Source organism: Mchenga conophoros, linkage group LG13 (genome assembly GCF_057382185.1).
Source record: "Mchenga conophoros isolate Kocher_MC1m ecotype Shallow Benthic linkage group LG13, M_conophoros_male_GT1.1, whole genome shotgun sequence".
NCBI classification, from domain to species: Eukaryota; Metazoa; Chordata; class Actinopteri; order Cichliformes; family Cichlidae; genus Mchenga; species Mchenga conophoros.
In genome coordinates, this window is record NC_140538.1 from 30,979,822 (window position 1) to 30,992,514 (window position 12,693).

The 12,693-nt window shown below is 46.0% G+C and overlaps 2 protein-coding genes and 1 long non-coding RNA gene across 3 annotated transcripts; all 3 read right to left on the reverse strand.

Annotated features, from left to right (window-relative positions):
* Window positions 1–1,229: 1,229 nt before the first annotated feature.
* On the reverse strand, window positions 1,230–12,608 carry LOC146561540 (uncharacterized). The gene is made up of 3 exons (XR_014888005.1): window positions 12,221–12,608; window positions 11,998–12,092; window positions 1,230–1,806 (listed from the first exon to the last, which is right to left on the reverse strand). It is a non-coding gene; the product is annotated as an uncharacterized LOC146561540 (long non-coding RNA).
* LOC146561541 (uncharacterized) lies at window positions 2,024–4,633 on the reverse strand. Its single transcript, XM_085243001.1, has one exon. It carries the CDS (start codon window positions 4,357–4,359, stop codon window positions 2,254–2,256), a length of 2,106 nt encoding a protein of 701 aa, XP_085099127.1. The 5' UTR covers window positions 4,360–4,633; the 3' UTR covers window positions 2,024–2,253.
* On the reverse strand, window positions 8,816–11,754 carry LOC146561542 (uncharacterized). Its single transcript, XM_085243000.1, has one exon. It carries the CDS (start codon window positions 11,021–11,023, stop codon window positions 8,816–8,818), a length of 2,208 nt encoding a protein of 735 aa, XP_085099126.1. The 5' UTR covers window positions 11,024–11,754.
* Window positions 12,609–12,693: the final 85 nt, after the last annotated feature.

Below are 12,693 nucleotides of genomic sequence, written 5' to 3' on the forward strand. Positions count from 1 at the left end.
CTGAGGCATTCAAATTTGCATATTGGGGCCTTCATGGCTTCTAAGCCAGCCAATCATATCTGAGGGCTGAGGAATTCAAATCCACAAATCAGGGCCTGCACGGCTTCCCAGGCAGCCAATCATATATGTGGCCTCAGGCACTCAAATTTGCATATTGGGGGAATTCGTGGCTTCTAAGTCAACAAGTCATCCATGTCGTATATCTCTAAAAATTCACATTTTAATGATAAATTGTTAACACTGGAAGATTCCCCCATCTCTTCTGAACAAAACGGTGTAAGAATGACCGCTCTAGCCCCTACGGTTTGGAAATTATGGTCATTTGTTTGAGGGGAGTCCTCACTATGAGAAATAGGCTGCAATAATCCTGTGCCTCTCCGTGCTGCGTGTGTAAAAAGATGCACCTGTTTTGGCGGGAAAAAGTGCACAGCCTCTCTGATTGGTGGATTCAAATTCAGCAGCTCCCAGGCTGACCTAGAAACTTACTTCTCTCTCCCTGTGTGTGTGTGTGTGTGTGTGTGTGTGTGTGTGTGTGTGTGTGTGTGTGTGACAGAGAGAGAGAGAGAGAGAGAGAGAGAGAGAGAGAGAGAGAGAGAGAGAGAGAGAGCCTTTTTATGGCATGACCTCATTCTAAGCTTCAAATTCAGTATATTTAGACTGGTTGACTGAATTGGATCTTATGTGTGTGTCTCTCTGTGCATGTGTGTTTCCTCATGTGTACATATTTGTGATTGTGTGGCTGTTATAGGTTTTTTTGCTGATTTTTTTCATTTAACAAGTATATTTGAGGGACCCTCAGCATGTTCAGCATTTTTTCAGCTTTCCATTTTGCTTTTCCAATTTTTCTGTTTAACTTATTACTATTGTGCTAAATCATACAATTTCTGCTATTTCATAAGATTTCTGCTTAATATACTATTTCTGCTTTTTATAGGATTTGTGCTTAATATACTATTTCTGCTTTTTATAGAATTTATGCTTAATCATACTATTTCTATATATTTCTGCCAGGTCCCCAGGCAGCCAATCCTCTGTGAGGACTCAGACATTCAAGTATACAGATCACAGCCTGCACGGCTTCTGAAGGATACAAAAAAACAACAACAGCAATAGAATAATATTAAACACAAAGTGAACCCGTCTTCCTTCATTAAATAGGTTCTTTTAGATGTTAAGGAGGAATTGACTTAACCAGGCTGGCGGAGAATGAAGACAACCGGACACCTGCGGCAGATGGGGAATCAGTGAACTTTTATTGAGACAGAGACAACCTCTCAACACAGCTCACATCAGGAGATTCCTAAGATTTGCTGTGAGGATGGGTATATATTCTCTAAAACTTACAGGAGGGGGTTGTGAGGAAAGTGCTGCATTAGCAGAAAAACAACTCCATAAAAGGAAATCGGCCTTGGGTGTTCTAGTCTCTTCGCTTGCAGATATCTTGCACCTGCAGGATGAGGCGATCGCTTCTTATCGCTCTCAAGGCCAAAGTCGTGAGCACATTTTTATTACACAGTTGCACAGTAACTTTAAAGCTGAACAATATTTAAAGCTGAATAATGTTTGATCAGATTATATTTTCTTCAAATCCCCCTTTTGACCCATCTTAAATGGGTCAACACACAAAAATAAGTAACATTCAAAGGAACACAGAGACGTGTCGAAGCCTGGCTCGAAAAACTCCTCGGGTCTTATCATTTGTCTTTATCTGTCATTGCAGATGAGGAGAAAAGAGTCCAGGCACCACCCTGCCCAGGGGTCGGCTGCAAGCAGTCTCGGTTCCCGACGAAAGCAGTAACAGCTGTCCTGCACCCAAGGATACAACGAGTCAGTGCAACCAGGGTAGTGACACAAAATTAACAGTTCCTGTAACCCAGCAACCAAAAAGCATAAGTAATGATAAAAATGTGGAGAGTACAGAGTATACTATAATAATGAGAGATATAAACGTGAAAATGTGAAAGAATAAATCAACCGTAAAATAAACCCAGAACGGTAACTGCTAAGGACATTCAAAAGTGAATATGGTAAAATGTGAGGAAGGGGTGTGGAAAAAAACAATTTATATCCAGTGGTGGGAGTACACATTCGCTCAGGCTTAAGTCCGGAGACCCTGAGAACATCGCTTAACCCTCACAACCCGACCAGACACAGTTCAACCAGATATATCCTTCAAGAGGAAGTGGGTGAGGGAAACAATTAATAACAAGCCTAATACAAAACACCACAGAGAAACAACCATTCTAGAAGCATTTAAACAAGAGAAAGACGATAATGTTCGTCACCCTCACGATCAGAGTTTTCATCATCCGTTGGCGAGGAGGTGGGAAGTTGACTAGCCAATAAAGGCATCTGCCGGGCGAGATCCTTATCCTCAGGAGTGAGAGCTGTAACAATCAGTCTCTGGAAGAGGGATCGAATGCATGGAATACAACAGCAACCGCAGGTGACTAGGACAGCAACAAAAACTGAGATGGAAACTAGGATGGAAGCTACAAGGGCCTTATATTTGCCAAACATGTTAAGCCAAGAGTCCCACATGGCAGTATCAACGCCCGAGTGTTCCTTCATTTTAACAGTAAGAGCTGTGAGACCAGTAATAGCTTTAGTGAGGGAACCATCAGGAGCTGTGTTATTGGGGATATAGGTACAGCACTCCTGACCAAAAAGGCTGCAGACTCCGCCTCTTTCTGCGAGGAGAAAATCCGTTGCGACCCTGTTTTGGAAAGCCATTAGGGAAGTGGCAGATAACTGTGCATGCACAGCTTCAAAACCATCTCGAGTGTAATTAGCCAACAGTTGCACATTAAAGTGAATGTAGTTAATTCTGTCTACATTCGCATTTATTTCAACCATCCAAAGTATCGAGGCCCAACCTGCTTTAACCTGGTCTCGCAGTTTATATTCATCGGGGACCCCACGGGGTATACCTACAGCATCAATATAGGTTGGATTATGAGCTGAACCTGGGATTAGAGAACGTTTAGAGCGGCGTTCAGAGGAGGATGGGAGGCCAACTTCGTGTACTTCTATAGAGAGATCTACTGGAGTGACTAAAACAGGTAAAATAAGAGTTATGAGAGCGCAAAGACCTGACGCATCCCGAGGGAAACCATCATATAACTTGTTATTGCCACACCACCACCACAAATCAGCCCTAGCCGTAGGTCGGAAGTTTGGTTTCATAACCGTCATCTCAGTGCACCAAGAAGAGTTCAAGCTACCTAGTTTTACTGCATTGCCAGTCAGGTTAATACAAGTGAAATTGTTCACAGCTACATCTGAAGAAAAGAAAGGTGGTTTATTAGAGACCGAGCGTTGAGTTTTAGGAAAGTGGTTTTCCAGATATGAGCAATGACCTCGTTTTGTATTGTTCATAAGATGCAGGAGGCATGCACTATTGACTGGCGCCGGTACCACTCTTAAAGTGGGGCGGGCTCCCATACACACTATGCAGTCGGAAGCCGTCTTGTCAGCAGCTTGTTCAGCTAGTAGTAACCAGTTGTTTGTTGCTCCAGAAATACCGGTTAGAATTTGGAAGAGGTCATCTTTAGACATTTTATTTGTGTCTACAATGCGTATTCGGCCGTTTCTCCCCCCGTTTGTATATGTCACCGGAGGGCCATTAAAGGTGGGGTTATCATCTTTAACTACAGAGCTTGGAGCTGCACCAACGCTAGGGCATATTTCCATTTGCCAATACAGGGCGGTGCGATCAGTCCAAGGGGCAAGTATAAATTGTTGACAGGAGGTCAAGGCCAGATCCTTTAGGGTAAAAATTAAGCCTGAAAGATCCGGTTTTTTTGCTATTCTGAGCATATTTTGGTTTCTCCAGTGCAAAGCCTGACCCCTAGAGTGCTTGGACCAATCGAGGTCCGTTTCTGACACTAAACTGGACCACTTCCACTGATGCCAACCTCCCAGGGTTATATACCACACTGAGGAGGAGAGATGTACTGCAAGGTTAAAAAGATCCCCCCCTTGGTCTTTGGTGACGGGAGTGACTGGGAAGCTAGCGAAATCTATTTCGACTACCCAACTTTTATTGTTGGGGACACAGAGAGTAATCATTCTAGTCGTACTTGGGGTACAGGAGGTAACCGTGTCTCGTTTCTTTCTAAATGGATCGGGCGTGGGCAAAACTGGAGAGGAAGTGGTGGGCAAGACCCTAGGGGCTACATTTGTCAGATTGGGACTGTCAGAAGGGGGCGAAGCTTTTGAACTTGAAGGTGTCAGAAGTGTCGGGGGCCCTTCACAGATCAGGATTATGCCAATGGGAATGAGACCCAGGGCCAGGAAGCAAACAAAGACGCAACATCTTTGCCTGCCTGTCATTTCAGGGGGAAAGGGCCAAGACATGTTTACTTAGCTTGGATGTCTTCTAATAGAGGATGATGGGGCACAGAAAGGTGGTCCAGTTCCCCCCACCTCGCCAAGGGCGTGTTCTAGGAGTTAAAGAGCAACAAAAAGTATCAGTGACACAACTTTAAATGAGCTTTCAGCGGTTAAAACTATTGCAATGTAAAATGTAAATCTTAAAAACTCAAGCCAATATAAAAGCAAAGTCATAAAAGATGTTAAAAATAGAAAAATAAAAATGTTTAGTTCAGTATGAAGAACACCCCCTTTTGTAACCAGCCGGCTTGTAGGTTGAGTTTTGGCTCCCTCAAGTGGTTGGTGATGCTGTTGCAGCTCCTTCTGACAGGTCCTTCTGCACCTCTCTCAAGGTTCTTCCTGGTTCGGTGGCAGCAGCGCACTGTGTGTAATGAAACCAGGTGTCACCTTTCCCTTCGAGCCTGACAGCGTGGGAGGTCCGCTCTGTTATGCGGTAAGGGCCTGTCCAGCGAGGCTCAGCCCACTTTCTCTTTGTGACTTTCAGGAGGACGTAGTCCATTCCAGGTGTAGCCGCCTCTTTCAGCTCTTGCTGGTTTCTTTCAGCGACCTGTGAGGAATACTGGGCAACAAAACTGCGGAGCATGTTATAATATGTCCTCGGATCGAGGTCTGAATCAGCTTCATCCGACATTAACAGGCGAGAGGAGGGGCCAGGAAAAGGCCTGCCATGCTCCAACTCAAATGGAGTGTAACCAGAGGTTTGATTTACTGAGCATCTTATGGACATTAATGCAAGAGGCAATGCCTTAACCCAATCTAATTTGGTCTGTGCACAGATTTTAGCCAATTTAGTTTTTAGAGTTTGATTCATCCTTTCCACTTTCCCCTGGGATTGGGGGTGGTAAACTGAGCCAAACTTATGTTTCAAACCTAATGCGGCTTCAACCCTCTGCAGGTCGTGGTTCCTGAAATGTGAACCATTGTCCGACCTTATGACCTCGGGAAACCCATGCTGTGGTATATAATGATTAATCAGACACTTCACCACAGTTCCACTGTTTTCACTTGCTGTCGGCCAGGCTTCTGGCCAACCTGAAAATGCATCCACAGCCACCAGCAGGTACCTGTAACTACCTACTCTGTCCACCATGTCTGTGTAATCAATGATTATTTCTTTCCCTGGGCAAAGTGGGATGGGGAAGTACCCTGCTATTGGCTTGAAGGCGGGCTTGATTCCAAATTGGTTGCACTCCTTACAGGTTTTAACCATGTATTTTGTCATGTCTTTTAGATAAGGGTGCCACCAGGCGGCTAAGTTCCTCATCATTTGTGCAGGTCCCACATGCCCCACTCCATGTGCCTCTTCCATTGCTGTCTGTCTGACCCCTGGCGGTAGAATGGGCCTTCCATCTGGGCCACGCCAAACATCTGTGTTTGTGGCCCCTCTTGTTACCCATAATGATTTTTCCTGGGGGCTGGCTTTGTCCTGTAACTCTCTGATTGTGGCTAGGCCTAGTTGTATGGGTGGTCTTTCTGGAGGGGGTGTGGCTTCTGGGTCCATTACCATAATCAGGGAGGGTAAGTAACCAGCTGTCTGCTTAGCTACTAAGTCGGCCTGTTTGTTACCTAATGCCACTAAGTCCAATCCGGCACTGTGTCCTTTGCATTTTACCACTGCCACCTTAACAGGTAACAACAGTGCTTCCGCTAATTCCCTCATTTCTATCTCATGTTTAATAGGCTTTCCGCTGGCTGTCAAAAAACCAGCTCTTAGCCACTGCTTGAGCTCCACATGCACTGCTCCCACAGCATAAGCTGAATCACTGTATATATTCACTTTCTGTCCCTTTCCCATCCTTAAGGCTTCAATCACCGCTCTCAGTTCAGCTCTCTGTGCAGACTGTTGTCCTGTCAACTGCTCTGCTTTCACTGTTTTCCATCTCATGTCTGTCTGTTCCACTATTGCCCATGCAGCCTTCAACATTCCACTTTCAGTTCTGAAACAACATCCATCTGTGAACCAATCTTTTTCTGCATCCATTAGAGGTTCTGCCTGCAAATCTGGCCTGATTTTCTCCTGTACCTGCACAACCTCTTCACACATATGTGGTTCCCCTGATCCCATGTGATCAGCCATGTTTATGCCTTCATGTGAGTAGGTGATGTGTGGTGCTTCCAAAATGGTACTGAGGCGTCTCTGCCTGAGTGAAGTGAGTGTGAAGGCCTGTGAGGAGACGTAGGCCACCACACTGTGTGATGTCAAAATTTTTAGTGGGTGGTTCATCACTATGTGTGCTGTTTTCTGAATGATTTTTGCAAGTCCAGAAACGTGTTGTGTGCACGGTGGGTGGCGTTTTTCAGTGTTGTCAAGCATTACGCTTACATATGTCAACACTTTTCTCTCTCCCCCTTTTTTCTGGAACAGGATACCATTGATATGGGTTCCAGTTCCAGAAACATCAAGATGAAAAGGCAAAGCATAATCTGGCACAGCAAGGTCAGAGGCGACAGAAAGCTGTTGTTTTAACTTTATAAACGCCTGTTCTGTTTCTGTAGTCCATGAGAGGGGAGCAGAGAGGTTTCTCATGCCTTGTTCATTTACCAAAACGCGCAAAGGGGAAGTAAGGCCAACATAGTCTGGGACATAGGTCCTGCTGTAACCAGTCAGGCCCAAAAATGACAACATGTCTTTTACAGTTAGAGGTTTTGGATGGTGCAAAATGGAGTTCCTGTGTTCTGGGGACAAGGAAATACCGGACTGTGAGACCATGCGGCCTAGAAAAGAAACCTGTTTTCTTGCAATCTGTAGTTTGTTTTTGCTCACTTTAAAACCTGTGTTGGCCAGGTGGTGAAGTACCACTCTGGTGGCCTCCAAACAGATGTCAGCCGTGGGGGCAGACAGCAAAAGGTCATCCACATATTGTATTAACATACAGTCAGATGGTAGTGGGCTGGTTTGTAAAAGTTCTTTCAAACACTGATTAAACAGTCCTGGGGAGAGGGCAAATCCCTGTGGTAAGCGAGTGTAACGCCATTGTCGGCCTCTAAATGTAAATGAGAAAATGTCACGCAGTGACTCACGAAGTGGGAGGCAGAAAAAGGCATTAGCCAAGTCAATGCAGGTGAACCAGGCATGAGATGGTGGGAGGTTGGTCAAGGCAACATAAGGATTAGGCACAGGCAAAGTAGGAGTGCCAAGTAAGGCATTAATCCTTCTCAAATCATGTGCCATTCTGAACTTCCCCGTGCCTTTTTTCTCAACGGGTAGGATGGGCGTGTTCCACTTAGAGCAGGAGGGCTCCAAGACACCGGCAGTGACCAAACCAGAAATTGTTTCTGCAATCCCAGCCTCAGCCTCCGGTCTGTGTGGGTACTGAGGCTGCCACAAAGGGGTAGCAGATGACAGTTGAAAAGAGACTGGCTCCACATCAACTAAACCTACATCTGTGGGTCCAAGGGACCACAAACAATCTGGAAGAGAGTCGAGTAAAGGCGCAGCATCACAGTGGTCTGTGTGTTCTCTTCCATGTGACCCGCTGACCACTCCATGTTGCAGTGTTGAGGAATTAAAGCAATCATTTAAAATTTGGTATGTCTTGGTAGATGGAGAAAACAAAACCTGTGGGAGTTTTGTAGGTGTCCAGTCAGTGGCCGCAAGGGAACGTTTAACCATTCCACCCAGCTCCTTAGCCTGGTGTCCAGGATGTAAGGCCAGTGACACATGGGGAGCTGCCTCATCAGACATCATGTACCACTGTAATTGATCTGTTGTAAAAGTAACCGCTGCTGCCACTCCCTCCGGTGCCGCAAAAATGCACGACATGTTCAGAGACCAAGCCCGCCCCTCACACTGCTTTTGGAACATGTGCTGGTACCAGGTGGTGTCATGCCTGTCATAAAACAGTGTAACATGAGGTGGGTCAGGGGGAGGGACATAAGGATGTAGGAGTGAGAGCCACGGCCGCCATTGCTGAAAAGCAGTCCAAACTCCTGGTTCAGCAGGTGTTTCAACTTCCAATAATGCCCAGTAGATGTCAGCAGAGTCCGCCAAACAGGAGGAGGGTTGCAGCAGAAACTGACCACCTCCCTCTGGCCCATCAGAGCAGGGAAGTACAACCCCAGTAGGGAGAGTCACAGTTAGGCCTTGTGAAGAGCAGAGTATTGTGGCTCCTAATTTAATCAACAAGTCTCTTCCCAGTAAATTCACAGGCGCCTGTTTTGAACAAACATAGCTGTGTAACAAGGTCTGATCTCCAACCGTTGTGGGGAGGGGCACGGTGTAAGGCAGAGTTTTAGGTTCCCCAGATATGCCCACCACTGTAATCACTCTGTCAGTAAGTCTTTCACGAGCAACATCCTTAATGGTGGAGTACGTAGCTCCAGTGTCCACTAAAAAGCTGCTTCTTCTTCTATCTACAGTTATGGACAGCATAGGGTCCGCCGTTGTCCCTTCACCGTCCTGGGCAGTCTGTGGGGTGTCCTATAGCTGGGGACCACCCTCGTAGTACTCCCACCCCATCACAGGCATCTGTGGGGCCGGGGGCACTCCAACTACAGCACCACGAGGTCCACCTCTGTGGCCAGGATGCTGATAGGGCCCACCACGGGCTCCCCTGCCTCTTCCAGCAGCCGGGTTCAAAGGGCACGCTTTAGCCCAGTGTCCAGGTTGTCCACACCGGAAACAAACATACATCTGGCCTCCCCTACCACCTCCCATCTGACCCCTTCCCCTGAAACCACCTCTGTTTCCTCCAAATGGGGAACCTCTCTGCCCATAAGGGGCCGGGGAGTGATAAGCACCATACTGGGGGGGCTGTGGATCAGTTGGCCATGGGTTCGGATACAAATCAGGGGCAACTGGACCAGGAGGGGGAGCCGCAGCGGCCACAAGCTGCTTTTTAGGCTTGTCACCTTTTCCACCCAGGTCGTTTTTAGCTTTCTGCAGCTGAACCTTCAACAGTTGCAACTGTAAATCTTCGACGCTCTCCGCTTTATCATCAGACTTAATCTGCACTTTGTTAAGATTAAAAATCAAATGTTTCTTCCAGATTGCAAAGTCACAGTCCTGCAAATCAGGATTATCCTCCATTTTCTGGCTTACTGACTCCGGAATGCCCCTCAGCACCGCCCTTCTAAACCACATGCTCTGTGAACAAGTCCTACTGGGGTGATGACCTGTATGGTTCACCCAGTCTTCAACAGCCTGATTTAGATAATGGGTGGGATTTTGCTTTCCCTCCCATTTAAATTTCTGTAAGGTGCCTTGATTTTTGGGTGGGAATTGTTTGCGCAGGGCCGGTCCAATAAACCTCAAGGCCTGCATTAGTGGCACCTCGTTCTCATGCATGGTAGTACCCGCATTTTGTTCCAGGTCCGCTGCCTGAGATCGGGATGTGCACCTAGTTATAATAGCTCTAAAATCTCCCAGTGCGAGGTCCTGTCCAGCTGTGTATTTATCCAAACCAGCCAACCAGGCATTCCCTCCCTCCGTTATGTCAGGGAGTTTGTCCACTAGGGCCTGGACATCTCCGAATGAATAAGGTTGATACACTGGTCTACGTTGCGCTTTAGTCTGGACCAGGGGAAATATGCCTGGAGGCTGAGGCACAGGGCCCTTAGATCTAGTCTGATATCCTAAACTGGGAGGGGTAGAGGGGGGTGTATTGTTAAGGTCACTGAGTTCATCATCAGTATCCTCAGTTTCTTCCCCGCCTGGTGGGGTAGCAGTGTCAGCAAAAACGTGGGCTAAACTCATCTGTGTTTCCGGATCCTGACGGCCCACCAAAGACATGGTAACTGTGACATTTGGTGAAGTGCCAGGCTCAGTTTTTGCAGTAGCGGTCAGATCCCCTTTAACAGCGACAGGAGTGCTGGCAAAGGGGTTGGACCGGGAAAGAGGGGCTGACGCAACACGATTATTCACCTGGACCACTGACCTATGTTCATTTAAGCAGCTGCGTAATGCTGCTTCTTGATCAGTTAATTGTTGTTCAGTGGGTTCCTGTCTGTTCATTCGAACCGCAAATGGTGCGCTCGCAGGGGGGTCAGTTAGGCCCTCAGATCCGGTTCCAAAACAATGGGACATAGAAGAGGGGGCTCTACTACTAGCTGAGGATGTCGCCGACAGAGAGGAGCTTCCTGGGCAAAAATGCTTGGTATCTATGGGAGTTGGAGCTACGGGCGGTTCTTCTCCAATAGTCATTATTCCACCAGAGATATTAAGTACCGGATATATGCCTGCTGAGGGAGGAGTTGAGGCAGAATAGGGAGGTGGCTGAGACCTATTTTTCTTCATGTGTGGTTTTGCAGTTTCCCATAAACACACCCAGTGATTAAATTTAGCTTTGCGGCCTGCGTGCTTATCTGCTTCCTTTCTGTGTCTCACCCCGCTCATCACACCTGCACCTGCTGCTGCTGAGTTGGCTTCTTCCTCTTTCTCTTTTGCCTGCATAGCCTTATTCTGCCAAATTATTCCCCAGTTACCACTACTCCCCTCGTCCTTTCCCTTTTCTTTCATTAACCTTTCAGCTGTTTTCCTCAATGACTCTTTCTGCTTTTTTGCTTCTTTAGGCTGGTGTGTGGAGTTGATGACTGTCTCAACACATGTTAATTGTTCTCCCAATGTGCTAAGAATAACACCGGGACCCCAACCATCATCATTAGTTTCTCGATCTAATTCTCCATCCATTTTACTGTCAATGGAGGAGTGTTCTTTTATTGATTTTAAAGGAGAATTTGGGCCAGCTGGGTTTCTGCCTCTGTTAGGCACTAACAGCTGGGGCGCTGCTTTAAAGGTGAGTCAGCACTGAAATATCCCTTCAGGTGTTACCAAGCTTCTACCAAACCGGAGTCTGGCGGGTAACCTTGCCTAGAGCTTCCTGATAGGGGTGCTAGTTGGTTGTCACCTTGTTCACACGTCTCATTCACACTTCATACATTACCTGCAGTCACTCATTACCCTCCTTATGTATGTAATAAATGTGTAAAAAAAATTCTATGTGTGGTGTATTATTTTAACCAAAAGAGGAACCTAGTTCCTTTAATTGTGTAATCTGTGAACAACGGAGAACCAAACTGTCCTGCCCAGTGTTCCACAGCAAGCATTCAGCGTGTATTTATGTGTGTCCAATATCAAACAGAACATCAAAACATTTAAAACACTAAAATCATCGGGGTTTTAAGAAGAGATCCGTTTTCTCCTATTGATCAAAGGGACCCCTCCTTTGGACTCCAACCAGTACTTCTCCTTTTTAAGTTTTAGAGGATCTTTTCTAATAAAGTCCTCTGGGCCTTCCTAACCCTTCTGTAGTTTAGAGAATATTACTAAAAAATATTCTCAAGGCCTTTAACCTTTTAATTTGTTTAGAAAGGCGTTACTAATAAACCCTTTCAAGGTCCCAGACCTGCACTGAGGTATGTATCCGACACCGGAGAGCAACCCGTCGGCTGCAACCGTGGTCAGACCTCAGTTCACTCTTATCTTTATTCACTTATTCACTTATTTCTTATTCACTTATCTCTTATTCACTTATTTCTTATTCACTTGTCTGATTCTCAACAAGCCTTAAGTAAGCCAGACAATTTTGGTTATGAATTACTAGGAGTTTGGACACTAAGTATTTTTATAATGTTCAATATAGCAGAAATAAAAGGTCTGCTTACCTTGTTTTTGTGTGCACACAGCTTTTGTCCAAACTCCGTTCACTCAGACCACGGCCGAAGTCCTCCCATCCGTTCCAGTTGACCTGGAGCGGATCCTGTTCGTGACGCCAATTGAAGGATACAAAAAAACAACAACAGCAATAGAATAATATTAAACACAAAGTGAACCCGTCTTCCTTCATTAAATAGGTTCTTTTAGATGTTAAGGAGGAATTGACTTAACCAGGCTGGCGGAGAATGAAGACAACCGGACACCTGCGGCAGATGGGGAATCAGTGAACTTTTATTGAGACAGAGACAACCTCTCAACACAGCTCACATCAGGAGATTCCTAAGATTTGCTGTGAGGATGGGTATATATTCTCTAAAACTTACAGGAGGGGGTTGTGAGGAAAGTGCTGCATTAGCAGAAAAACAACTCCATAAAAGGAAATCGGCCTTGGGTGTTCTAGTCTCTTCGCTTGCAGATATCTTGCACCTGCAGGATGAGGCGATCGCTTCTTATCGCTCTCAAGGCCAAAGTCGTGAGCACATTTTTATTACACAGTTGCACAGTAACTTTAAAGCTGAACAATATTTAAAGCTGAATAATGTTTGATCAGATTATATTTTCTTCACTTCCCAGCCAGCCAATCATATCTGAGGTCTCCCGTTTCCTCTCTCGTCATATCTCAGCGATAGATGTACAGAGAGCAA